At 45.3% G+C, this 26704-nt stretch overlaps 1 protein-coding gene across 1 annotated transcript in view; it reads left to right on the top strand.

The window, feature by feature from the left end:
* The window catches only part of GNG4 (G protein subunit gamma 4), a 33235-nt gene extending 15736 nt beyond the window's left edge, over window positions 1-17499 (top strand). Inside the window, exon 3 of the mRNA XM_004317900.4 lies at window positions 16382-17499. Within this exon, the coding sequence (XP_004317948.1) occupies window positions 16382-16510 (129 nt within the window). The 3' untranslated portion in view covers window positions 16511-17499. The remainder of the gene's footprint in view (window positions 1-16381) is intronic.
* Window positions 17500-26704: the final 9205 nt, after the last annotated feature.

Here is a 26704-nt window from a genome sequence, read left to right on the forward strand (position 1 = left end):
TGCTTCAGCAAACAATGAAGGGGGTCAAAGGGAACCTCCCCATACTGTTCTTGCACAAATAGCAGACTTGGATTAGAACTGCCCTCTTTCTAGGTATAAAAGAAAAACAAATTGGACCTATGCAAATATTCTGCCAAGGTATCAAGGACCAGACTCTAGCGTATGAAAGGCTAATGGAGCACTCACTTAGGAAGAAGTCTTCTTCCAAAAATCCAAAGAACATTTTCGGTGACTGCTTTATAGTCTCCAAAAAATGTAAAGCAAACATAGAATCTATGAAACAAGAGCTCAAGGGAGAGATAAAATAATGAGTTGAAAGGGAGGTAGAAAAGCTAAGGAAAGAATTTGAGAGGGGGTGGGGAACACCATTAGAAGGAGCAGAGTCTTTTTTTTGTCTGACTCACTTTACTTAGTATGATAATCTCTCTAGGTCCGTCCGTCTTGCTGCAAATGGCATTATTTCATTCTTTTTTATGGTTGAGTAGTAGTCCATTGTATATATGTGCCACATCTTTAGCCATTCATCTGTCGATGGACATTTAGGTTGCTTCCATTTCTTGGCTATTGTAAGCAGTGCTGCGATGAACATTGGGGTGCGTGTATCTTTTCAAATTATGATATCGCTTATTTGTGGAATCTTAAAAAAATGATACAGGGTTTCCCTGGTGGCGCCAGTGGTTGAGAGTCCGCCTGCCGATGCAGGGGACACGGGTTCGTGCCCCGGTCCGGGAAGATTCCACATGCCGCGGAGCGGCTGGGCCCGTGATCCATGGCCGCTGAGCCTGCGCGTCCGGAGACTGTGCTCCGCAACGGGAGAGGCCACAACTGTGAGAGGCCCGCGTACCGCAAAAAAAAAAAAAAAAGAACACATCAAGTATACAGGCAGGGGAAGCGATCATTTAGGACAAGTACACCTGACTTAACACGTGTCAGATGCTTGAATCCTCACGCCAGACCTCAGCTGTTGGTGCTACTGGCACCCCAGTCCTCAGACAGGAAAACCGAGGCCCACAGTTGTTATGTGATGAACTGAGGATACCAACCCAGATCCTTGATTATCATTACACTACACTGCCACACACCCCCCCACCAAAGGGCGGAAATATCAGTCTGGACAACATTGCACCTCAGTTCAGAAGATGCCAGCCTAAAATTCTGCAAAGAAGTTGCCACCCAACCAAGTGGTCACATGTGTCCTAGAAACATAAATATATTCTCAATTCGGCAGAAAGTTAAATATAATGCAAACACATGCTTCTTTTCTTTAGCAAAATTATTTCATTTTGTACAGTTGCATTTCACAAAAGGAGATAACAGATGTGCATATTTTGTGATCATTTACATGTGGTGATATTTATTAGGACTGTAAGAAAGTTTCTGGTGAAGTTCCCACTAGATCAGGAATTCCTTCGAGTGGGGGCTGTCCTCTTGTCTTGGGGTCCCACACACTACTTGGGTCATAGCAGGTCACGCTGAAGTGTGGGCTGGCTTAGGACAGCCCAAATCAATAGCAGAGAATCAGGGTCAGGTGAGGCCATCTGTGTATCATAGGCTTCATTCCTACCAATAAGGGGTAGGAAATCTGCAACTACACTGGCTCAGACATCACAAAGAAACAACACAACACCCGCAGGCATACTTTTTGATCAGGGCTATGAAACAAAGGCCCTGCCTTGGGGCGGGTGTCCACTCTTGCCTTGTGAGGTCTCTAACTTTGTGCTGAGCTGCTAGGACCACTTCAGTGTCATCTGCCCTACAGATCTTCTGGACAAGGATCCTTCAACTGAAAGCTCAGCCTCTTAAAGGAACTGGACTTGCAGGGTGAGCCCTCTGGAGAGCCTGTGCCCAGCCCAGTGAAGAGCTCTTCAGGACGTCAAAAGCCCCACGTTCGTTGGTGAGGCAACAGCTAAGGTCCACTCGGCCTCAGTATCCCTTTTGACTGCACTGGTCACTGCTACTGGACGCCCAAATGTCTGGTCATTTGTTTCTTCAAGATACAGAAGCCTTTTTCCACCAAGCTTCAGAGTCTCCTCCATGTAAGCCTTTGGTGGAGTCCTTCCAGCTGTATCTTTGGGCTCCCGCTTGCATTTTATGGGTTCTGACAGTAGCAACAAGCCCTACCACAGGAGAGATGGGACTAACATATCAGCATTTGATGTTAAAAACCTTTTTCATCACCCCACACCCATCGGGATGGCTACTATCACCGAAACAGAAAAAAACAAGTGTTGACAAGGATGTGGAGAAATTGGAACCTTTTGCCACTGTTGCCAGGAATGTAAATGGTGCAGCCACTGTGAAAAGCAGTATGGCAGTTCCTCAAAAAAAATCTTTTAAAGAATTACTTACAGGATCTATCGACTCCACTTCTGCATATACATCCCAAATAACTGAAATCAGGCTCTTTGAGAGAGATTCGTACCCAGTTCATAGCAGCATTATTCAGAAACGCTAAAAGGCAGAAGCAACCTAAGTATCCATCAGCAGATTAATGGATAAATGAACTGTATACAGGCGTACCTTGGAGACACTGCGGGTTTGATTCAGGTCACCGCAATAAAGCCAATATCACAGCAATGTGAGTCACACACATTTTTTGGTTTCCCAGTGCATATAAAAGTTATGGTTACACTATACGGTAGTCTATCAAGTGTGCAATAATATCACTATGTCTAAAAGAAATGTCACATATCTTAATTTAAAAATACTTTATTGCTAAAAATTGCTAACCATCATCTGACAATGCATGGTTGTCATGAATCTTCAATTTATAAAAAAAAATGCAATATCTATGAAATGCAATAAAGTGAAGCACAATAAACCAGATATGTCTGTATATCCACACAGCAGAATATTATTCAGCTTGAAAAAGGGAGTAATTCTATCACTGTTTTTGAAGAAAGCAAACTTAAAATTATTGTAAATTTTAGTTAGATAAATAAATGTAAGGGTATCCAGGAAGTTTTTTTAAAAAAGTGTATCTATTTGAGGAGGAAGGTATGTAGAATATTCCTACTAGGTATTAAAGTTTATTATAAAATCATAGTACTTAAAGATTTATGATACTCCTTTAGGAATAGACAAATCAATGGAAAAGAATAGGAAGTCCCTAAATAGACCCAAGTGTATTGGGAATTTGAAATACAACCCAGATGGCATCTCAAAGCAGTAGAGAACAGAGTATTAATAAGTGTTGCTGGAAATGGCTAGCACTTTGGAAGACAAAGCTGCATACACCACTGATTTTATCCAGATAAATATCAGATGGATTGTATTCATCTGCTAGGGCTGCCATAACAGAACACCACAGACTGTGTGGCTTAAACGATAGAAATCTGTGCTCTCACAACTGTGGAGGCTCCAAGTCCAAGGTTAAGGTGCCGGCAGGGTTGTCTGGTGAGGCCTCTCTCCTTCGGTTGCAGACAGCTGCCTTCACACTGTGTCCTCACACGGCCTTTCCTCTGTGCTCATGTCAAGAGAGAGCCTTCTAGATTCTCTTCCTCTTCTTATAAACACAATCCTACTGGATTGGGGTCCCGCCCTTATGACCTCAGCTAGCCTGAATTACAGTCATCCCTTGGTATCCCCAGTAAGGGACTGGTTCCAGGACCCTCCTCAGATACCAAAATTCAAGGATGCTCAAGTCTCTTATATAAAATGGTGTAGTATTTGCATATAACCTACACACCTCCTCCCATATACTTTAAATCATCTCTAGATTACTTTTAATACTTAATACAATGGAAATGCTATGTAAACAGTTGTAAATACAACATAAATGCTGTGTAAATAGTTGCTGGTGTGCAGGAAATTCACGTTTTGCTTGTTGGAACTTTCTGGATTTTTTTTCTTTGAACATTTTCCATCCGTGTTTGGTTGAATCCGCTGACACAGAACCCATGAATACAGAGGACCGACTGTATCTCTGTGAAGGCCTTCCAAATACAGTTACATTGGGGGTGTTGTCCTTAAAAAGAAAAGTCAGCTATTTTACCAGCAAAGATGGGTTCATTTGGGAATAGTACTTAATAGACTTGAAATTCAGGACAAGCATGCTACAGCAAAAACTATAGGCAAGTCCAACAAACAAAGGAGAGGAATGTTATTTTATAGAGAAAAAGGAAGACGCTGGGAGGGTTGTTTTGAATGGAAGTCCTTTGGAGAAAAGTGAGAGTTCAGGGTGACAATAGTTTCTCGTCGGCCGAGTTTGCTGGGGTAGTTGATATCTTGTAGGAGATGTCCTGTTGGGGCTTGGAATTGAGGAGTCTTCTCCTGTTGCTGGTTCTTCTGTTGGGGTTTGAAATTGACAATGCTTCCAGTAATTGACTTGAGTGGTACTTCCTGACTTCATGAGAGCTCCCCCTGCTGGCCTCCTCGCTCCATTTTAATGAGGCTTCCCTTTATTAATTTTTACGGGGGTATGGCTTCAACCTCTGAGTTTGGGGAAACACATTTCAGTTCATAACTTCAATCAGAGATTTAAATATAACAAATAGAACCATAAAAATACTAGGAAAATAGGAGCAAGTATTTTTATAATGTGAGTTTGCAAAGGCCAAGCATGTTACAAAATCCACAGTTCATTAAGTAAAAGTTTTGGCTGGATTTTTAAAAAAATTCTATATGGTAAAAATCTCCCAATTAACAAATTAAGAAAAATATTTGCTACCTGAATAGCACAAGGTTAATTTCTTTAAATTTAATTTCTCTGAAAAATCAATAAGATAAAAAAGAGCCCCCTTTTCTTAAAAAAAATGCACAAACAGCATGAACAGGCAATTTAAAAAGGAGAGATGTAAAGGGTCAAATATATGAAGAGACATTTACCTTCAAAAATCATATAAGAATTGTGCCTCCAGAAAACACTGAGATCCACTTGGGAAAAAAAAAAAAACCAACAACTGAGATCCAGGCTATTGACGTTTTTAATTTTTGCTGAAATCCAATGTCATCCATCAACTGTTAAAGGAAGTGAGCAGTTGTTTTGATAGCCGGAGTGGAAACTGGTACCATCTTCCCAAAGGGTAGTTTGAAATATGTGTCAAAATATTTATTGTTCACACTCTGACCCAGCATTCTCACTTCTAGGAATTTACCCAAAGGAGAATCTCATAAATAATAAAGGGCAGTAAGAATTTCATCAGAGCACTGTTATAATGTCAAAAAATTGTATTTTTGTCCATCCATAGGGATTGGTTAAATAGTGTCGATGAAAAATTAATCAGTCGATCTAAGAAAGAAATGGAAATTTTTATTGGCACCAAATTGAGGATTATAACCGGGGAAGAGCATCTCAGAAAGCTCTGAGAACTGTTCCACCCTTTACAAGTCAAAGCAGAGTTATATGTTTTTTGAGACAGAGGGCTGTACATCAAATGATGGATTATTGACAGTTTGCATACTACGGATCTGCAGGTAAAAGTGGTGGGCCATGTGACCCCTTACAAGATCAAGAAGGTACGTAATCTTGTAAGGTGTCGTCTTGTTGATGCTCGGAGAATGTTGCACTTGATGGTTGCGAGGTATTTCTGTGGAAGGGGAGGTTTGCGTGATGCAGAATGCACATACACAGTGCACAGTGCGGGGAGAGAGGCGGCCAAATGGCAGAGGAAATTTTTTATGTCCAAGTTTTTCTGGTCTTGCCATAAAATATGAATTTTATTTCACATAAGTTATATATAGGCAGTGTTATAGCATCATTAAATGATGTACATCTGTGTGTACTGAGTGAAAAGCATATTGCAGAACAGCCTGTGAGAGTGTATGTACAAAGACGGAAAGTAAGATGTCTGCAAAGATGTTCACCAAAATGTTCCCTCCAATGGCAGGGTTTCCGTTGATTTTTATTTCCATCTTTCTACTTTGGGAGTAATTTTACAAACAAATAAGGATTTTTATTGTAATAAAGACAACAAAGTGTCACCACCACCACCACCACCACCGCCCCCGAGGACTCAATTACTCCCTCCTCTGAAGGGGGCGGGGGGGGTGCCATGTGAGGTGACCACATAGTGCAGGAAACAGAAACAGGGACTCGTGTTCTTTCCACGCAGGATCTCACCACCGCACCATCAGCCCAAGCCACTTGTATTTCAAACCCAGGAGTGGTTTGTTTTGGTTTTTTTTTTACTACTGTCAGTTAAGTTAAACAGATTCAGTTATCTTCACGTGCATTGTTCATTTCGTGTACAGTCTCTGTCTTCCTCCCTATTCCTTAGGTATTAACAGCCAAATGCAAAATCTGACCATATTTTTAAGTAAACACACGGCACAGAAATCATAAATGATATTCCAGATTTTAGTGTGAGTTCGCTTGGGATTGTCTTTGTACTAATGGTTCTTCTCTCCAACAGCCTGGATAACCCAGAGCTGTTTGGTGGAGCCAAACGGTAAGTGTCCGGAAATTTGCCGACACAGCCCTTTCGGCATCAATGTTGTGGCTCTTGCTTCACATTTGGTTGTTTATTTTTAAAATAAATTTATTTATTTATTTATTTTTGGCTGCGTTGGGTCTTCATTGCTGCACGCGAGCTTTCTCTAGTGGCGGCAACTACTCTTCGTTGTGGTGTGCGGGCTTCTCATTGCCGTGGCTTCTCTTGTTGCGGAGCACGGGCTCTAGGCACACGGGCTGCAGTAGTTGTGGTGTGCGGGCCTCAGTAGTTGTGGCTCGCGGGCTCTAGAGCGCTGGCTCAGTAGTTGTGGCGCACGGGTTTAGTTGCTCCGCGGCATGTGGGATCTTCCCGGGCCAGGGCTCGAACCCGTGTTCCCTGTGTTGGCAGGTGGATTCTTAACCACTGCGCCACCAGGGAAGTCCCTCACGCTAGTATTTGAGCCAGGGCTCTTTCCTCATAATTCTTCTAACAGCTGTGTCTTTAACGCATATTATTCTTATGTTTTTCTAGCACTTCCTAAGAGGTGTGGCCGTGCTGCCAGCTTGTGAATTCTTTGGAAAGAGCAAAATGTGTTTTTTATGGTTTTATTTTTCCAGAAGATAAAACATGCACTATTAAGTTTCTGAAGCCAAAGCACAAAATTCTGAAGCCAAAGGCAGTAGTTGTTCAAACAAAAGAAGGGTGAGGCTCAAATATCATGGTATTCCCTGTGAACAAGTGAGAAAGAGCAGAATTGGGGAGATCATCATGTTCTGATAGGTCATAGGTGGACGATTGAAAGGGTCTGGTGAGGGCTGCCCTGGTGGCGCAGTGGTTGAGAGTCCGCCTGCCGATGCAGCGCACGCGGGTTCGTGCCCCGGTCCGGGAAGATCCCACATACCGCGGAGCGGCTGGGCTCATGAGCCATGGCCGCTGAGCTTGCGCGTCCGGAGCTTGTGCTCCGCAACGGGAGAGGCCACAACAGTGAGAGGCCCGCGTACCAAAAAAAAAAAAAAAAAGGGTCTGGCGAAATCCAGGAAAGGGATGTAATTAAGATGATAGATGATATTAAGGTGGAAAGAATGGCATTTCTAAAAGAAAATAAATATAAATTATGTCACATGACCCGCCAAAAGTCTCGAGGCAGTGCTGATAGGTTTTTCCTTTTCGATAGGTCTCGTCTGAACTCTGTAGCAACCCTTTCTCAATCCAGCTTCTGCTAGTTTAACAATTTAGGTTTAACCCTTTTGTTCGTTTTCCCTTCCTCTGCCAGAAGCATTTATAATCCTCACCCAGACCTTTAGAAATTAAATGATTCAGAGGATAACTTTCTACAATCAAATTTAGAAATAAAATCCAAAAAGGGGGATACGAATGAGCACGTCTAGAACAGGTATCAGATAAAAGGAAAGGAATCTTTGAATTAAATCAGAGAGTAGAATGTGAGAGTAGAACAAGAACATGAAGGATTTCCCTGGTGGCGCAGTGGTTAAGAATCCGCCTGCCGATGCAGGGGACACGGGTTCGAGCCCTGGTCCGGGAAGATCCCACATGCCGCGGAGCAACTAAGCCCATGCGCCACAACTACTGAGCCCACGTGCCACAGCTACTGAAGCCGGCGTGCCTAGAGCCCGTGCTCCGCAACAAGGGAAGCCACTGCAATGAGAAGCCCACGTGCAGCAACGAAGAGCAGCCCCTGCTCGACACAACTAGAGAAAAGCCTGTGCGCAGCAATGAAGATGCAATGCAGCCAAAAATAAATAAATAAATTTATTTTAAAAAAAAAAGAAAGAACGTGAAGAGCGCCTCCCACTTCAAGAGGACGTTTTGGGCGGAGGCACCACAGGCATCAAATTGCCCTGATCATTTCTGAGAAATGAGTTCATGTCTATGGCTCAAACACCCTTCCCACCCTACCAGAAAGTAGCCAAGTGAGTAATGAAATAATAACACACTGTATGTATAATAGCATCTGTTATTATATCATTTAGCCACAAACCACCAGGTATTGCCATTCCCGTTTACAGGAGTGGAAACTGAGTGCCCAGCTGACACAGCTCAGCAGTGCTGAGTGCAGCTCTGTCAGGGACATTGCTTTTTGACTCACAACCCCATGCTTCCTCTTTAAGAGATGCTGTTGCTTTCTAGAATCCCTAGAGCTAGAACCTGCTTGTTATGTTCATCTTTCACCCCTACGTCAGCCCCAGAAACCTCTTGAGTGACTCACTAGTTTCTGTCACCACATAAATTACTCTTTTGGCGAACTTGCAAAATGACTGAATTATGGCTTCCTTTGTGGGAAATTGAGACATATTAAAGCTAAGAAGTGGTCAGAGTCATACAGGACACATAGCAACCTGTTGGAAGTGTTTGGTTAAGTCAAGGTCCAGGGTAGACCTGGGTCAGTCATTCTAAACAAGCTGAGAGCTTTGCGGTTCTGGTGGTGAAGACCATGTAATGACAAGCTCTTACACTTAGATTAACTTGGAGATATTAAAACTCTCTTTCAAGCATCTTAGAATTACCTCTTAATGTGCAATCAACTTCTGATGTGGAAAAAAACCTTTACGCTGGTGATAGGAAACAGCAGCTAATCCTCTACTGTGGACATTTGACTTTAGAATTCAGAGAGGGACTCTCTGTTATATTATTCATTTATTCACACGTATCTCCCAACCCCTCTGGTTTCCTCTGGGAATAACCTTACTCCCAACTAGATGCTGTTTGTGGCCTAGAACCCAATGATTGAGAATTATCTGTATTGATCTGGGTCAATACAAAATAGTTGCTGGGAACCACTGGAAGCCAAATGTCTGCTATAACAATACCATAGACTAGGTAGCTTAAACAGCAGAAATTCATTTTGCACAGCTCTGTAGGCTGGGAAGTCCGAGACCAGGGTGCCAGCATGGTCAGGTTGTGGCGAGGGCTCTCTTCCTGACTTACGGATGGCCACCTTCTTGCTATGACCGCACATGGAAGGGAGAGAGAGAGAGAGAGAGAGAGATTCTCTCTCATGTCTCTCATAAGGGCACTAATCCTGTTACCGACCAGGGTTCTTGGCCTCCTTAATCAATAGAAATTGATCAGAGGCCAGACAAGAAATTCAGGCAAGGCTTTATTGGGGGCCCTGCTGCAGCTGGGGGGTGGGGGTGAGAGCAAGTAACAGGTTCCCTTGCTTGCTTGCTTGCTCCCTGAGGCAGGGGGCGAGCTTGTTACTTACATGGGGTGAGGGTAGGGGCAGGTCCAGGGGTCGGGCTGGAGGGGCGGCTTAGGTGGTTTGCCCACCCCTTGGTGGTGCTGTGTGCAGGGGGCATGTGCAGTACCCTGCTTTTGCTCCTGACACCCTTTTTTCTGCTCCCGGCTCTGCAGAAGTGGCAGTTGGGTTTTGGGTCTTTTTGTATCTTTTAGTCCATAATTTTCCCCAACTGCCCTTTGTACAGTTATTTTTAGTCCCTTATAGTTTCTCTGTTGCTTGGGGAGACGTTTGTCCAGGTGCAAACATTCAGCAAAGGGTCCCAGGTCCCAGGCCTGTCTCAATCCCATTCATGAGCGTTCCACCCTCATGACCTAATTACCTACCAAAAGCCCCACCTCCAAATATCATCACATTGGAGACTTAGGCTTCAACATGTGAATTTGGGGGGTGGTGGGAGGACAGACACATTCAGCCCATAGCGTAATAATTTGGAAGTATCTTGAGAATGCCCTTAAAAACTGGTATGTTGATCTCAAATACTCTCCAGCATTAGAAGAAAGAAAAAATTCACAAGGATTCACCCTGTCATGTTAGCTCAGGACTTAGAGGCGAGGCATAAACCTGTGATGTCCTCAGGATTCTACTAGGGATAAATGGCGTATGACTTCTTCTGCTGGAGTGTGTACCAAGTTTGACCTTGTGAAAGATACCATTGCACAATGCGGGCTGCAACCTGGCTGTGCTCTTGACTGTAATCCTGCTTTGTTTTCTTGGGGTGGAGGGAGGAACAGGCAGAGCCATCAAGGATGATTGTAATTGATTCCAAGTAGTATTGTTAAATGGACCAGAACTGCTGAGAAATAGGTGTGAGTCGCTCCACTTCAGATGCAAAGGGTAAATGCAGTGGGTGTCACAGCCAGAATAGTAATTATGTCATCTGCCTTGTCCAGGAATGTGATTTAGTAATTGCCACATTTTCTCCCCATCATTGAAGCTTGTAATTATAGTGCAACTAACGGGATTATGTGCTAACTTGGGCTGTTTCAATCACCTCTTTTATTCTGCAATGTAATGGTAAAATTCCACAGTTGTTCCCAGGCTGCTGATTCTTTTCAACATCTGTTGTCTTGTAACTTCAGTACTAAGGAGAGGAGGCAAAAATTCTCTGGGCATTTCATAACAGAGGCCTTTAGGCAGAGCAGGCTTCAGGCTTGATGAGAAAGCATAAACAGTAAGGGAGTTTCACATTTCCAACCATAATAAAAATTTCCCTTTGAAAGTGAATCGTCTATTTTATGTTTCAAAGATGGCAGATGTTTCTGGGATATGGTGAAGTCTGCAAGCCATATTTTATATGCACTGAAGGAAACTTTCAACCATAAAAATCAATCTAGGGCTGATTAAGGAAACCCTCTCTTTCAATCTAAGGAGCAGATTTAGGTTAATTAATGCCTGGATACTAAACTGTGTGTTAGGATGTCACCTTTCATGTGGAAGGCTCATTAAGATGTTCATTACGGGACTTCCCTGGTGGCTCAGTGGTTAAGAATCCGCCTGCCAATGCAGGGCACACGGGTTCGAGCCCTGGTCCGGGAAGATCCCACATACCGCAGAGCAACTAACCCCGTGAGCCACAACTACTGACCCTGCGCTCTAGGGCCCGCGAGCCACAACTACTGAGCCCGCGAGCCACAACTACTGAAGCCCGTGCGCCTAGAGCCCGTGCTGCGCATCAGGAGAAGCCACTGCAAGGAGAAGCCCGCGCACCGCAATGAAGAGTAGCCCCCGCTCGCCGCAACTAGAGAAAGCCCACGCACAGCAACGAAGACCCAATGCACTCAAAAATAAATAAATAATTTTAAAAAACCTATATATATAAATATAAAAAAAAACTATAAAGGTGTTCATTACATGTGTGTATCTTTTCAGATCCCATTACAACAAACTTCAGGGGTTATCCAAGATATTTTGGCTATACAGGAATAAAGGGACCTTAGACACTGCATGAAATAAAGCTGATAGCGAAGGTGGAAAAAGGTGGAAAACTCCCTTTTGTTGTAAGATGGCTTACACGCTCGTATACCATACTGTCCAGTGTTCTCAATAATCTGAGTGCATCTAGGAAGCTAAAATTGCGTGGAGCTAACCCAGACCCACACATTTGGTCTTAAACTGGGCGCCAATTACTGGGCGCTAATACTGACTTGATTCCAATTTCATTCCTGTTGTACAGGTGCACGGATAGGACTCTGCAATCCAGAGGCGTGCAGTTATAACTAAGCAAACACATCTGTGATCCTAAAATAACAACAACAACAACAAAAGGAGGCAATCTAAGAACAGCTTGTTTTCTTGAAAGAAAAATTGTGGCATCTCAAGTGCAGTGTCACCTTTGGAGGTGACAGAAAAATCCCTAAATTAGACCTGCTTGGAGCTAGCGAGGCCAGACATTAACAACATGGTTTTCAGGGCGTCGTAGACACGGGGCTGGGAGGGGAGCAAATACACAGCTGTGAGACCGGAAGGAGACCCAGCCCCATCTCGCCTCCGCGGGCGTCCCCCAACGCCCCATTTTTTTGAACCCTCTCCTCCCATGTCCTGGCCTGATGGTTGGCGATGCAGCGCGCCCTTGCGGTTGCTCCCGGGAAATTACACTCGTCAAATCCACCCACGATGGATGGATCTGAGCATGTAAACTGATCAAGGGGAAGGAAGTTGTAATGTTGGGACTGGTTGTTAGCAAGCCAACTTCGGACCAGATGGATCGTGTTGTTAATAGGTAAACTGAGGCGCACTAAAATTTTTGAAGAGTTTATTTAGGCATACGTGGAGTCGAATCCGGCAACGCCAAACCAAAGGTAGTTAGCCGTCCACCGACAGGCGTAGGGCAAGGTGTTTATAGAGAAGATGCTGAAGCAAAGCAGCTATTAGGTATAGCTTAAGCGGTTGTCTCAGGTGGGAAGACCTAGCTGGCTGTTTGTAATTGGTCTTAAGTTTCACTTTCTCAAATTCTCAGGCTTCTTGGTTTTGGTTAGTTTACGAAGGCTACTAAGGAATTAGAGCCAACTCAGTGTAATAGCGTCCTTGTCTAATTCTCGAACAGCGTGTAATGTAGGTCACAGCCTAGAGGGAGGAGTCTCAGGGTGACATTGGCAGCGTCCATCCAGTCACTCCCCAGGGCACCGGGAGAGAAGAAAGCCAGTCCCAGCTGAGGACACTCACCTGTTAGGGTTTCCTTGGCAGGACTGTCCCTGGATTAAACAAATGACCTAAGAGACTTCAGTTGCAAGACTCTTTTCCTACTGGTCACGTGAGTTCCCAGGTAGCTGGTCTACAAGGAGAGTGTGCTGGCCCAGCAGACGAGAACTTTCCAGCCCACCTTACAGTTAAAGTCTTCATAAGCAGTTGACCAGGCAGCTGCTGCAGCATTTAGCTTCTGGGGCCAGACTGCTTAGCTTCAAGTTCTGGTCCTCTCTCTTACTAGTTGTATGACCTTGGGCAAATTTCTTAACTTTCCTGCATCAGTTTCCTCGTCTGTAAAGTGGCTTTAAGAATAGTACTTAGGGGCTTCCCTGGTGGCGCAGTGGTTGAGAGTCCGCCTGCCGATGCAGGGGACACGGGTTCGTGCCCCGGTCCGGGAAGATCCCACATGCCGCGGAGCGGCTGGGCCCGTGAGCCATGGCCGCTGAGCCTGCGCGTCCGGAGCCTGTGCTCCGCAACGGGAGAGGCCACAACAGTGAGAGGCCCGCGTACCGCAAAAAAAAAAAAAAAAAAGAGTAGTACTTAGAAGAATTAAATGAGGTCATACATAGGATGGTGCATTTAGCACAGGGCCTGGCACATAATAAGCGCTCAGTAAATGTTAGCTATTGTTTTTATTAATGGTTTTATACAGCTGTCTCTTGAACTTGTTTAATCTGGATCTGCCACAGGAGATGAGCCATTCTTGGCATGCCAGAAAATCGTGTTTCTGGGTTCAGATGGCTGGGACCAGCCTCTGGATAAAGGAGGCAGGTTAACCAAGGTAACTGCCCCTGTGTGGAAGTGGATGGGTACTCAGGCACCCCTGTGTCCCTGCCCTTGTTCATGGCCCTGCTGTGGTGTGCAGCTATTCTCCGGTGATGTTTCAGTACATACTGATTATTCTAGTGACTGTATAATTTTTTAGCTCTTCTCAGTTAGATCTTTAGAGGACAAAAACCCTGCCTTATTTTTCCCCCTATGCCCTTTCAATGAGCTAAAAGATGAGCACTCAGTAAATACATCCCAGATGAGATGATAAAGTTTATAGAGAATTCAGAACACATGGAAGCATGTCCCCACAAATGAAATTGATGGGGAAAATGAAAACTAGAAAACTAGAGAGGGGATGTTAAGACATTCTTAGATGAAACATCTGGAAGAGCCCATGGAAGTCAGAGCTAAGAGGACAGGTGGCTGTTAGGACTGCCGTCCTCTTGTGTGTGTGGGCCTGGGCAGCAGTGTAGACCAGTTCGCAGTGGTTGCTAGAGAACCCACTGGATGACTTCCATGGTCACCCTAACAAGGTGGCCACGGAGAAGACCCCATGCCTCTCTGGGCCCTGGGAGAAGCCTGGAATGGAGAGTAGGGGATCGTGACTAAGGCAGTCAGGGGAGAGCACCTGGCTTTGGAGCAGAAGGTGGAAGTCAGCGTGCTGTGTGCCGAGCGCCGTCTCTCGGCTCCATGCCCACGCGCTCACTCTGTGATTCTGCTTCTCTTGAGTGTCCATCACAGCTTTGTGGGCTTCAGAGACAGCTTCCCTGCTCATGTGCTCTAGTCCCTTGTGATGGCTTCACAGGCCCCCTGCAGGCCTATATTTGTGGCCTCACCTGGGAGATTCCTGTATGTGTGTCCTGTAAATCACTGCAAACTTCATTCTCATTCAACCCAACATCCATTTATTTAGGATCTAAAATATTGCCGTGGTGCTATGAGAGCTCAAATTATAGACTGTTTAGAGTAAACAGGATCTTGGAGATTTCTAACTCACCCAGTCTGACAAATGAAGAAACTAAAGCTCAGAGAGTTTGAGTTACTTACCCAAGGTCACACAGGCATCTTGGGGGCAGAGATGAATGGGGAAGCCTGGTGCTCCGTTCCACACTCCCAACAAATGTAGACTTTGTCAGGATTTAGGTTGACTCATCGGCTCAACTTTTAGTTGTTTCATTCAAAGGAAAAATTCATTACATATCTCTACTGGAATTCTTTGTAGGATTCCAGGCACTGCTAAAATAGGTAGGTCTGGGCTGGAATACAGAAGAAGAATTTCTACAAAATTTTGGAAGATGGGCCAGTTTTTAAAACCTGATGGAAGGTGTATGGCTTGTACATACTGGGGCTTTCAAACATTTTTCATTCACTTGTGGAGTGTTTTTTCATTCTGGAGAAGATTTAGACATTGAATGTACAAAAAGGATTAACTTTGCTTGCTATATACTTACCCTGGCCTGTAGCCTCTAATAAGCACAAGCTAATGGGGCAGGATGTTAATTCACAGACCACTCATTTGCCAGACACGTGACACAGACCACGGGCAAAATGAGCTTCCTCTTGGCGAATCCTTCTCGGCACCTGGCCTTCTCCCAGCAACTCCTCCCCTGGAACTCCTGGAGTTGAGCTGGGGGATAGTTTGATCCACAGTTGCTGGGTGTCAGGAGGCTTCAGATAAGCCTGGAAGGAAAATGGAAAGGGTGTTCTGGTCAGGAGCAACTTGACTCCTCAGGGGAGTGGCCATTCCAAGTTCAACATGTGCCTATGTGTGCGTTCTATATTAATGTGCTTATGATCTGTGTTCTGTCGAGGAGGAATAAGTGGCTGTGTTGGTCACGAGAGTAGACTGCAATAAAACAATGACAATAATAACTACAGTCACACTGGCCTGGCTTGAGCCAGCACTCGGCTTTATCCTGCTAGAAATGGTCTCGCAGAGTAATGGTGGGGCTCCTGGCCTGGAGCTTCCACTCCCTCAGCTGAGAGGAGGACGAGGCTGTCTGGACCTTCCTGCTGGCCCCTCATTCCTCTCTCGCTATTCATCTACTCTACCACCAGGCGACATCTCTTTGTGTTACCTAGCCTACGCTTGTACTGCTCGATGCACAGCAGGCCAATAGATAGAGAGATGAGGTGTTGGGACATGGAAGGTGACTTTATTCAGAAAGCCAGCAGACCAAGAAGATGGTGGACTACTGTCCCAAAGAACCATCTTCCCTGGAGTGAGAATTCAGGCTTCTTTTATACTAAAGGGGCAGGGGGTGTGGCTGGTTGTTGCAGACTTCTTCATGTAGGAATCTTTTGTTTTTGCACCTGTCCCCATAGGGCAGGTCACGGGGTTCCTTTAAACCTCCAACAAGACAACTGTTGTCCTCTGTTCTGCAACTTTTTATCTCTATATGAATGGAAAGGTGTTTTACCTTTAAAGGTCAGAGCTTTGAGAATAGGCTCTCCTCTATATTTCAGGCTACAGGCTACATTCTTTACAGAAGGTGCAGAGCCAGCATGACTGAGCACAGGAAACAGAGCACAAGGGTTAGAGCTAAAGGAACAGATGCCATATGGAGTCATGTTTGTTCTTCTCTATCATATTTCCTTGGAAGCATGTTTCAAAACCTGTCTCCTCTGGGTTTGCACAAGTCCACTCTCCAGACCACGGGATGGCCTTGTCGTTGGTGGTGCACACGACACAGCCTGTCCTTGCGCTTGTGCACTCTCCAGATGGACACCTCTGCCTCAGACCCACCGTGAACCAGCCTCTAACCCTGCACCTGTGCTGTGTCCCCCCCCGCCCCAGGTCTCCCAGGCAGCAGCGGACCTCCTGGCGTACTGTGAAGCTCACGTGCGGGAGGACCCTCTCATCATTCCAGTGCCTGCGTCAGAAAACCCCTTCCGAGAGAAGAAGTTCTTTTGTACCATCCTCTGACTCCGTTTGCTATGAAAACGTCTCCTTTTCGGTCCGTAAAAATCCCTTGTAGAGACCGCGCATGCTCATAGCTTTAGGGAGCTCTGCCCACACCCACCCCCGCCCAACCAGGATTGCCCAGGCCTGTCTCCTCTTTTCACTGGTTTTCTTCACTGCATTCTATTTCACTTTTTCTTTTCATTTTCACGTTATTTTCATTATTAGAAAATGAAATAGACATTTTTGTAGCCAAATAACAAATGTGCCAAGTAAAACTAAGTATGGGTTTAAGGGCTTAAATTTTTTTAACATCAATTCCCAAGTTTACATAGGTCAAGTGTATACATTTCAGTGGATAATTTATTGAGAAGAGATAATTTATTGAGAAGTGGATAATTTATTGAGAAGAGAAAACAGTCCCCCATTCGTGATCATTCAGTGTCAAATCAGATCATTTTGACCAACTGAAGTATATGGGTAACGTTTCCATCTCTCTCCCTGGAGAGAGCAGTTCTGCAAGTTCTCGATTTCCTGCTTTTCTGTCATCCTATTTAAAGAAGAAATAACCTGCGTCATCGGATGGTTTTCTAAATGTGGGTCATCCTGGGGCCCTGGGGCCCAGCCCCTGATGGAGGGTCCAGACCCCTGTTTCCCACTGATGGTCATTGATCCCTTTGGAGGTGGTCCTTCTACAAATGTAGGTGTTGGGTGGATATTGGAGTGAGCTTAACTGTAAATGTCACACCATTACATCTGTTTATGTGCGCCAGCCAGGCGGGCCAGGGGCACATGTCTTCTCTCCAAATGCCACCTTATCCTGCTCCCTCCTATTCTGCCTCCTGCTCTGCATGGGCTGCATTAATAAGGGCCTGTTCTGGGGACTTCCCTGGCAGTCCAGAGGTTAGGACCCTGTGTTTCCACTGCAGGGGGCCCGGGTTCGATCCCTGGTTGGGGAACTAAGATCCCACAAGTTGTGTGGCATGGCCAAAAAATAATAATAATAAAAATAAGGGCCTTTTCTGGGCACAGCACTGGGTCCTGTGGGGTTTCACCAGGGTGGCCCCTGCCCCAGAGGAGTGAGGGAGAGGCAGCAGCTCACCACGTAGCATCCACTGATCAGAGCATTTACACGTATCCACTTATTTAATCCTCCAACAATAAATAAATGCCGTGAGAGTATGTCTGTTCTAAAGAGGGGGAAACTGAGGCACAAAGAGACCATGTAGTTTCCCCGAGGTTGTAGATAGTGAGCCAGAAGACTGGGACCTGAGCCCCTGAGCTCCCCTGCCTTCCAGGCCTGCCTGTTTGCAGGCAGGTAGGTAGACCTGCAGACAGCCCGAGCCACGTGCCACAAAGCACCGCTGCGGGGGTCCGCTCGGCGGCACACGTCTCTTCCCACCTTTGCCAGGAGCAGGCGTGTTGGGCCCGTATCCTGGCAGCTTCTGGAAGATGAAACGTGGCTGCTGCCATGGAAGGCTAGGTGGCTCTCGATTTTTCTGAGACAAACTTGCAAGCCCCACCTCAAACAAACTCCTGCCACCCCGGATGAAGGAAGGGGATAAACCACAGGGGCAGAGAGCGTTCTGTCCAAGTATGTCCTGTTCCGTTTGTTTGGAAACTGGCTCCCTTCCTGGCCCTGGCAGTGGCTTCGCTGTAGGGCAAGCCATTGTGTGCCTGGAACCTGCAAACTGGGGATAATGGTAGTTACTCCTCCTGCCTTCCTGTCTAGGACAGAGGGAGGTGCTACGTAGATGAAAGCTCTGATTATCATTTAAAACCAATGTGCTAAATGCCAGGCTGTCGTACAGGGAAGAACGCATGACTTCAGAGATCCGTGGTTCAGTTGGAGGAATCATGTAAAACCGCCTACAAAGAGGCAAACGCAATTTTCAGATCAATTAATGACTTGCTACCCTCATAAAGGGTTTTAGTACATTTTTATTCTTGGTTTCTTTTGTTGAAACCCATTCTTTCTTTCATGAAAGCTCCCTGGTAATAACACTGTTGTTAGGAAGCTGTGTGCTCAAACTATAGCAGAATTGTATGCTGTCTGTGATACTAGGACTTCCAGTCCTCCTCTATTTTGGTTTATGACCAGGACCTGTTTATTCTGTGGTCCACAGTCTTCACCAAACTTTCTTTGTTTTCATTTCCAACATCCCTCCGTATTCTGCCTCCACTTTTTCCCTCTTTTTCCTTCTCCTCCTCTCTTCCTTGCATCCCTCCATGAGATGCCTTTTGTCCTTTTACTACACCTTTTCCTTCCAAACCTATGGCGTTTTGTGTGGCTTGCCCCTTTTAACGTATCCCTGAACTCATTGCTGCCCTTAAAGGCAAGTTCGTGAACGTGCACTGTGAGACACGCAAACATGTGGATGAGCCCCTCGCCCCCTAGCAATCGCCGGGAGCTGATGAAGCTGCCTGTAGCGGGCAGTCGTCATATGGTGTTTCTAGCTTGGCTGTCCAGCACCTGACCCCTTTCCTAAAGGGGGAAATCATGAAATCACCCCTATGTATAAATGTAGGGATGCAGTGCCCCCAGCACAGTGGATGCCGAAGTGGGGAGGTCTTCTCTCTCAGGTGCCTCCCCTTTTCCAGCACCAGACCGGCCAGCGACCCAGGGTGAACTCCTTGGACTCCCATGCTTGGCATTGTGAGCTTGGTGCAAGTGACACAGAAATTAAGGGATGCTGAGATTCGTTTCACGGGAGCTGTGGTGGTCCAGGGGTGGCAGTGGTCCAGCAGGGGAAGTGTCTAGGATTGGCAGGCTGCAGGGGTGGCGTGTCCACTGGTAGTAATGTCCGGGGATGGCAGAGTGCTGGGCAGACTGTTTCTGCTTCGTTTCTTGGCCCCCACCCACCTTCCCAGGTCTCCTTTCTAGCTTTCTGTCAATTCTGTGAGCCGCCAAGCTCCGTCCAATAAATTCCTCCTTCTTCTGTGAAATAGCTTGGGTTGAATGTACATATCATATGACCTAAAAACTCCACTCCTCTACCCAACAGAAATGTGTACGTACATTCACCAAAAGAAATGTACTAGAATGTTCACAGAAGCACTGTTCATAATAACCCTGAACTGGAAGGTATCCAGATGCCCATGTTGAATGGATAAATTATGGTATATTTGCACAGTGAAGTCCTACACGGCAAGAAGGGGTGCTCCTGCAGCCACCCGCACGGCACCACGTAAGTCTCATGAGAGGAGGCAAGTTCGTACTGTATGGTTCCATGTATATCAAGTGTCAAACCCGGCAGAGTTCACCTCTGCTGTTGCAAGTAGGGATATGAGGTACTCTTGGGGGGATGGTAACCAGCCGGGCACAAGGGAGATTCTCGGACCTTCTGTTCCTTGATCCGGTTGCTGGTCACCTGGGCGTATCTAGTTTGTGAAAATTCTTCGAGCTGTACACTTGTGGTTTGTGCCCTTTTCTGTATGGATGTTGTACTTCAATAAAAAGTTGGTTTTGTGCCTAGCAATGGAGAATCCTATGGTTATTGTTTTTCCTTTTTTTGGGGGGGGCACTTTGCTCAACTTTTTACTCCTGTTTAGGTATAACATCATTAGTGGGGCATTTAAGTGTATTTACCAACATTCTGAAATACAAAATACTTGTAATCCACAGCTCTCTGGACAAAGAATAGCTCTCAGCACAACGCAGACGGTTGCCCATGAATGGGGCATGTGAGTGCCGTGCGTGGGATCTGTATCTTTGGGGAGAACGGTGAGAAATCCTCCTGGGATTTCCCACTCGGCTCAGCCTCTGTCAGTGAGGCCGGTGACCTACCCTGAGCCTCTCCTGCCTTCCGACCACTGGAATGAATGGCCGGCCACAAAAACCTATTATCAGACACCAGCTCTGGGGGAAGGAGCTGCTACAGGCACCAGCTGGCTTTGTGATGATGCATCTTCTGAATGCAACCCGGTCTCCCAAATACACTGAAGCAAACCTGGCTCCCTCAACTCTGCTCCCACCTACGGGGGCACTGGGCCCCCTTCCAAACTTCTGGCTGAGTCCAAGGTCCCCCAGGGCTGTCTCCTTGGCTCTCAGCTCCCGGGTGGCCTCAGCATTCTCCTTCTTGCAGTTCTGAAACGTTGAATCCCGGGGTGATCATAGAGTGGCTTCACGCTGGGACTCCTGCTACATGAATCCACGGGTCTTACCTTTGATTCCGAGCGCCAGGCCCACAGAACTCAACAGGGAGTCTGAATTCTCAGCAGCCTTCCTCCGAGGGAGCCGTGGGAGGGGAGCGAAGCAAAGGTCAGAAGGAATTTTGTTCTGATGACTGTTCCAATTTGACATGAAACTAATGATAACAAGTAGTGTTTGGGGAATTGCCCGGAGGTCCAGTGGTTAGGACTCAGCACCCTCACTGGTGTGGCCCTGGTTCAATCCCTGGTCAGGGAACTAAGATCCCACAAGACGAGCAGCAAGGCCCAAACAACAACAACAAAAACAAAAACACAAAACAACTAGTGTTTTGACCTGAGAAGAACATGGTTGTCATAGATTAGACAGAACTGACCTACACCTCCATCTCCTTCACCTCTTCAGGGTGGCAAGAAGACACCAGGTTTTACGGAGGACCCAAGCGAAGCTCTCCACCCCGCCCCAGGCTTCAGCTCCATCTCTCGGGGGCACGCCACTCTGCCCTCCCTGGGACACACAGCCAGAGCAGCAAGGGTGGAGGACAAGCTGGCTGTCTGCCCAGTTTCAGTGTTTCTGGAGGTACGTGTGGATGAGCTGGTGATAACTCCCACTGGTCAACACCTGACAACCCATCCAGTTTCTAATAAGACCCTTACACTTGATTCTGCATTAGCTGTAAATAAGTTACTGACTTGTAAGATGTTCAGGCCCGTGCATGGTAGTGAACCAAATGCTGGCGTTATTGTGACCCCTTACCTTTAAAATGGATAAACAACAAGGTCCTACTGGATCGCACAGGGAACTGTACTTCAGTAGCCTATGATAAACCATAATGGAAAAGAATATTAAAGTGAATATGTATATAGGTACATATATGTATAACTGAGTCACTTTGCTGTACAGCAGAAAGTAACACAACATTGCAAATCAAATATACTTCAATAAAATAAATTTAAAGAAAAAAGAGATTTCCCCAGTGACACAGAGTGGCCTCCGAGGCCCCGCCAGCTCTGGCCCTACTTCTCACCGGTCACTTTCACACCTCACTCCCCGCAAAACCCTGTGCTCCATCCACACTGGCCGTTATTCAAGCGTACCTCACTAGCCCTGTTCCCTGCTGCCGCAGGATCTTTGCATCTGCTGCTTCCTTGGCCGAGCACGTTCCTCATTCCTCTCTTGGCCAGGTCGACTTATTTTTCAGATCTCAACTCCGAAGGTGCAAGCCTTCCCTGAACTCTCTGACCAAGTCAAATCTGTGTATACGTCCTTCCTGTGCTGTAAGCCATCTGTCATTGCCGCGGTTTTACATGTGTACAAGTGATCGCTCAGTGCCCATCTGCCTCCCTGACTATGTTCTCAACGCCATGAGGGCAGAGGTTTTATCCCCAGCACCTAACATATCACCTGGCACATGACGGGCACCCGGTAAGTATTATCCCAATGAATGAGTGCAAGTCACTACCAGTCCCCTTTGTGACCCTGAGCGCTTCTCCTTAGAGGTTCTCATAAGCTGCGAACCAGTGCAGATGAGCCCTCAGAAAACGCTGAAATAGTAACTAAGGGAAGGAGCGAGGGAAACCGTTATTTGTTGAGGGCTTACACGTGGATCATTTATTGCAAAGAAAAAAATGTACTCAGCCAAGGAGTTCACGTTCTAACCCTCACAACAATTGTGTTGTAAGATTAATTATCCTCATTCTGGAGATGTATATTCCTCAAATGTAAATCAGGAAGGTAAGTTCAAATTAAGTAACTCGCCCAAGATCAGACAGGTACTAAGTGACTGGATTTGAATCCCAATCAGTCCTCCTGACTTACCACCGCTATAGCGCCTGTAGTTAAATCAAGGAGTCTAAGAGGCAGAAGGTTTTCATATCCTCCACCCCACATTTCTTTTTTAAAAAGCTACTTGGAAGCCAGGGAGAATGCTCTTGAGTTTATAGTATTAATGTGCTTTCTGGCCATTTAAAAACCATAAAGCACCTGCATGCTATAAACCCACCTTCACGCTGTGCAGCTGAACGCTGGTTTAATTGTAGTAATTCAGGCCAGGGGAGGGCAGCTCCTGGGTAAGTGATGAAAGAACAGCTTGAAGAGGAAAGAAACATTGTCTCTGTGAAGCATGAAGGGAACATAGTCAGCTTAGTTCATGCCTAATGCCCATTGTTTGGAGTTACGGGGTACTGAAGTGTTCCTGTGACAAAAGTGACCTATTATTACCATGGCCAGGTGTGTGCATAAGTACTAGTTCTCTGACTTCTCCTTCCAAAGCATTTGGAAAATTCTTATCATTTACTTGGAGCTTTTACATTTGTTATAGTCTCTCTTTTTGTTTTTAAGTTAAATGAAACTTCATTTAACTCAGTTTTACGTAGAAACCAATCCCCAGGCAGAATATAAGAAACCATTGCCCCTGATGAAGTCGGTGCCTTGTAGCTGATGCCACTTGTTTTCTGATCAAATAAGTTATTGTTTCATCTTAGCTCTGCCTGCTCTCTTATACTCAGAAGTACAGGTCGGCATCGGCACATCTTGCTGCAGTGAAAATTACATGGGAACAAGAAAATGCAAGAAGAAAGGAGAGGCCCCGCTTGGTCAACAAATAACGATTGAGCCAGGAGGTATTTGGGAGACACACACACACACACACAGTAAAACAGAGTGCCAAGGAGCCTGGGTCATGGACTCAGAAGAACTCAGGGTCAAATCCTGGCTCTGCCACTAACTAGCTCTGCCACTGCTCTGAGCTTTCATTTCCTCGTCTAGTAAAATGAGCGAGCAACACCTATTTCAGAGGAATTCAATGGAATGACGTTAAGTATTTAGCACTGCCTGGGACATAACACATGCTCAATAAATAGGGACTGACTGTATATATCTTTTATTATTGCAGAAACAAAACCAGCTTCAGAACTTAAAATAAGGCTTTTTCATTTATTGTAGAAACAAGACCAGTTTCAGTATTTAAAATAAGACTTTGTCATTTACCAAAGGTGCACCAAAGGAAGGAGAGAAGGTAGAACTTCCCAGCCAGTAGCTGAGCACCCATCGTACTCCAGTACCTTGATACATCAAAATTCCAGGCTTATTCATACATAAATACAACGTAGGAGGCTCACATTCCAGGAACAGACTTGTGGAGAAGGGGCCTCATGGCAGACAGGGAAGGTGGACCTTGTGATAATGACCAATGGAGCAGGTGGTCAAGCCTATAGCTGTAAGTTTGCAAACTTCAGAATTGGTATTTAAAAAGGCAATAATAATATTCATCTGAAGGAGGTCAAAATATTTGCTTGATAAAACATTCAGGGTCTCTGAGGGACCACAGTATTCACCCAAGGAAGTAAACCATTAAGGGTCTCTCTGATGGCCAGAACTCTCTAACTATGACCAGGTAGTGCTGTCTTTGTGTGGTGAGCTGATTTTTCTGTGTCATCTTCTCCTGGTTTTTACCTCTGACAATTTTGAACGAATACACAATGGACCGAGATAGCAGAGGCTGGACTCCTGCTCTGTGATGCCAGGTCACACAGGGCATGGAGGAAGGGCTCTTGTAGGCCAGGCTGGGCTGGTGAGGAAGGTCCCCCTGCTGTCCCGGCCGGATGCTGGAGGAGAGATGGCTGGAGAAAGAAGCCAGGGGTTCTGCCAGGGAGAGTCAGGGGCTTGTCACTGTCCAGGCACAAATTATTTAATTATTGTTACAGACTGAATTGTGTCTCCCTAAAATTCATATGTTGATGTTCTAACCCCCAGTAACTCAGAATATGACTATATTTGAAGACAGGGTCTTTATAGAGGTAAGTCAAATCAAAATGAGGCCTTTAGGGTAGGACCTGATACAGTATGAGTGGTGTCCTTATAAGAAGAGATTAGGACACAGACACACACAGAGGGAAGACCGTGTGAGGACACAAGGAGACAGCCACGTGCAAGCCAAGCGGAGACACCTTAGAAGGAACCACTCTGCCAACACCTTGATCTTGGACTTCTATCCTGCAGAACTGTGAGAAAATAAATGTCTGTTGTTTAAGCCATCCAATCTGTGGATGGATGCACTGGAACTCAAAGTCTTAACCACTGGATTGCCAGGGAAGTCCCATAACTAATACCATTTTCAATTTTTATTTTTCGGCTTACAAAATGTTTTATTTATTTAAAAAAATTTTTCCCTTTTCACATTTTTATATAGAGCTTACCAGGTGCCAATCCACCTTCTAAGCACTTTGCAAGTATCACTTTCTAGCTCCTCCTAACAAGCCTTAGAGTACTCTGATTACGCCCATTTTAAAGATGGCAAAATGAGGTGCAAAGAAGTGGAGTGACTGTCTTGTCACCTGAGTAGGAACAGGCAAAGCTGGAACCCAGGAAGTGTAGTGCCAGAGTACATGCTCTAACCACTTTGCTATACTGCCCTTTAGAGTAAGTGGGAAATATTGATAGTCGATACCCAAGGGTTCAAATGAAAATAGTGGGCAGCTGAACAGGGGTCACAGGATGCAAGTGATGCTGAAGAAGCCCAGCAGGTGGTCAGTCATCATGGGGGACAGGAGACATGGGGGCAGGGGACACATATGCCTTCAGATAGCTGGGAGGAAGCCACAGGGCAGATCACAGGGCCAAGCCCCAGTTGTTATGGGCCTGGTTAGTGTAAGATCCGGATTCATGTAATGTCTGGAGAACTAAAATTTGCCAGAAAAGAATTTGGGGTAGAGACCACAGTAGAAGCCTAGTCCTGCAAACTGGGACACACCAGAGGCAAGAGAACTCAGGCCTGGGGACCCCAGGGCAGAAGCCTCATGAGCAGAAGAGGTGGTGGACATGTTCAGAAGAATGTCACAGATTTCAGCCAGGTGACAGGTACTATTTTCCAAGTCAGCCTCATCAGGACAGAATGGGGATAAAAGTCTACACATGAGGGCAAGGCTACTTGAGCACAGATTGGAACTGACTCTATGGGACACAGGAAGCCCAACTCTGGGGACCAGAAAAAGCAGGAGGAGGGAAAAGTAGGAGAAAAACTTTTCCGGGGGCGGCCAACATCCTCTGGGAATGTCCTTTCCTGCCTATGGAGAAGGAGACACCTATTTATATTAATTATCCTGAAACTTATTGCTGAAGCCGGACTCAACTCCACTAACAGAGAAAGGCTTGGAAAAGGTTTACTGCTGCAAGGAAAAGGATTCCCAGAAGCAAGCAAGGTTGACACCAGAGTATCTTGAAAAGGAAACAGGATTCCATGTCCTCCAAATGCCGTTATCTTTCTCCATGTTGACAGCTGGTATTTTGTAAACATACAAGCAGGCTATATATTTTTTTCTGAAGAGGGGCACTGTTTGAAGAGATGAACTTCTAAGCATCTTGGTTGAAGAGTTCTCCAATACAAAGTATCCTGGGTGCAGAATCTATAATGATTTTGTGATGATCGACTCTCCATTAATAACACTTTCTTCCTATAATGCAAATGCTGATAAAGTTAAATTAAGATAAACATATTCCACTAATCATGAAAACTAAGAGAAAATAAGTTTCCCCCAAATCTACTGAGGATAAATGAAGGATTCATTTAAGAAAACATTGAACTTAAGCTTTGCTAGTAGAATATTTATATTTAAATACACATATGTGATTAAGTCATTAGTGATCAGATAGTTATAAGGTATATTTTTAGCCCTCAGATAACAGCAATACGTTACCAAGAGTTTATTTGCTCACCAAAGTCTTGACTAACTTGTATATAATTAATGGAACTATCAGCAAATGTTTTACTTCAACACAGCTATTTCCATTTTTTAGAACACATTTGTTTATTGAACTACCAAATGCTGTAATAAACTATCTTTAGAGCCTTTGCTTTAATTGGGAGAAGAAGAATAGAAATTCCAAAGAAGAAATTCTTTCTAACAGCTAGCCAAAGGAAATGTATATAACAAAAGTAATCAATGCTAGACTTAGAAAAATTCTAATTTTATAATCATCAGTGTCTGCCTCATAAACATTAGACCACACATTTTCTATCAATTATGAGCTAGTTGTTTTAAGGCACTAATTAATCTAAGTGATTTTCTTAA

The sequence above is a fragment of the Tursiops truncatus genome, chromosome 16 (genome assembly GCF_011762595.2).
Source record: "Tursiops truncatus isolate mTurTru1 chromosome 16, mTurTru1.mat.Y, whole genome shotgun sequence".
In the NCBI taxonomy this organism is placed as follows: domain Eukaryota; kingdom Metazoa; phylum Chordata; class Mammalia; order Artiodactyla; family Delphinidae; genus Tursiops; species Tursiops truncatus.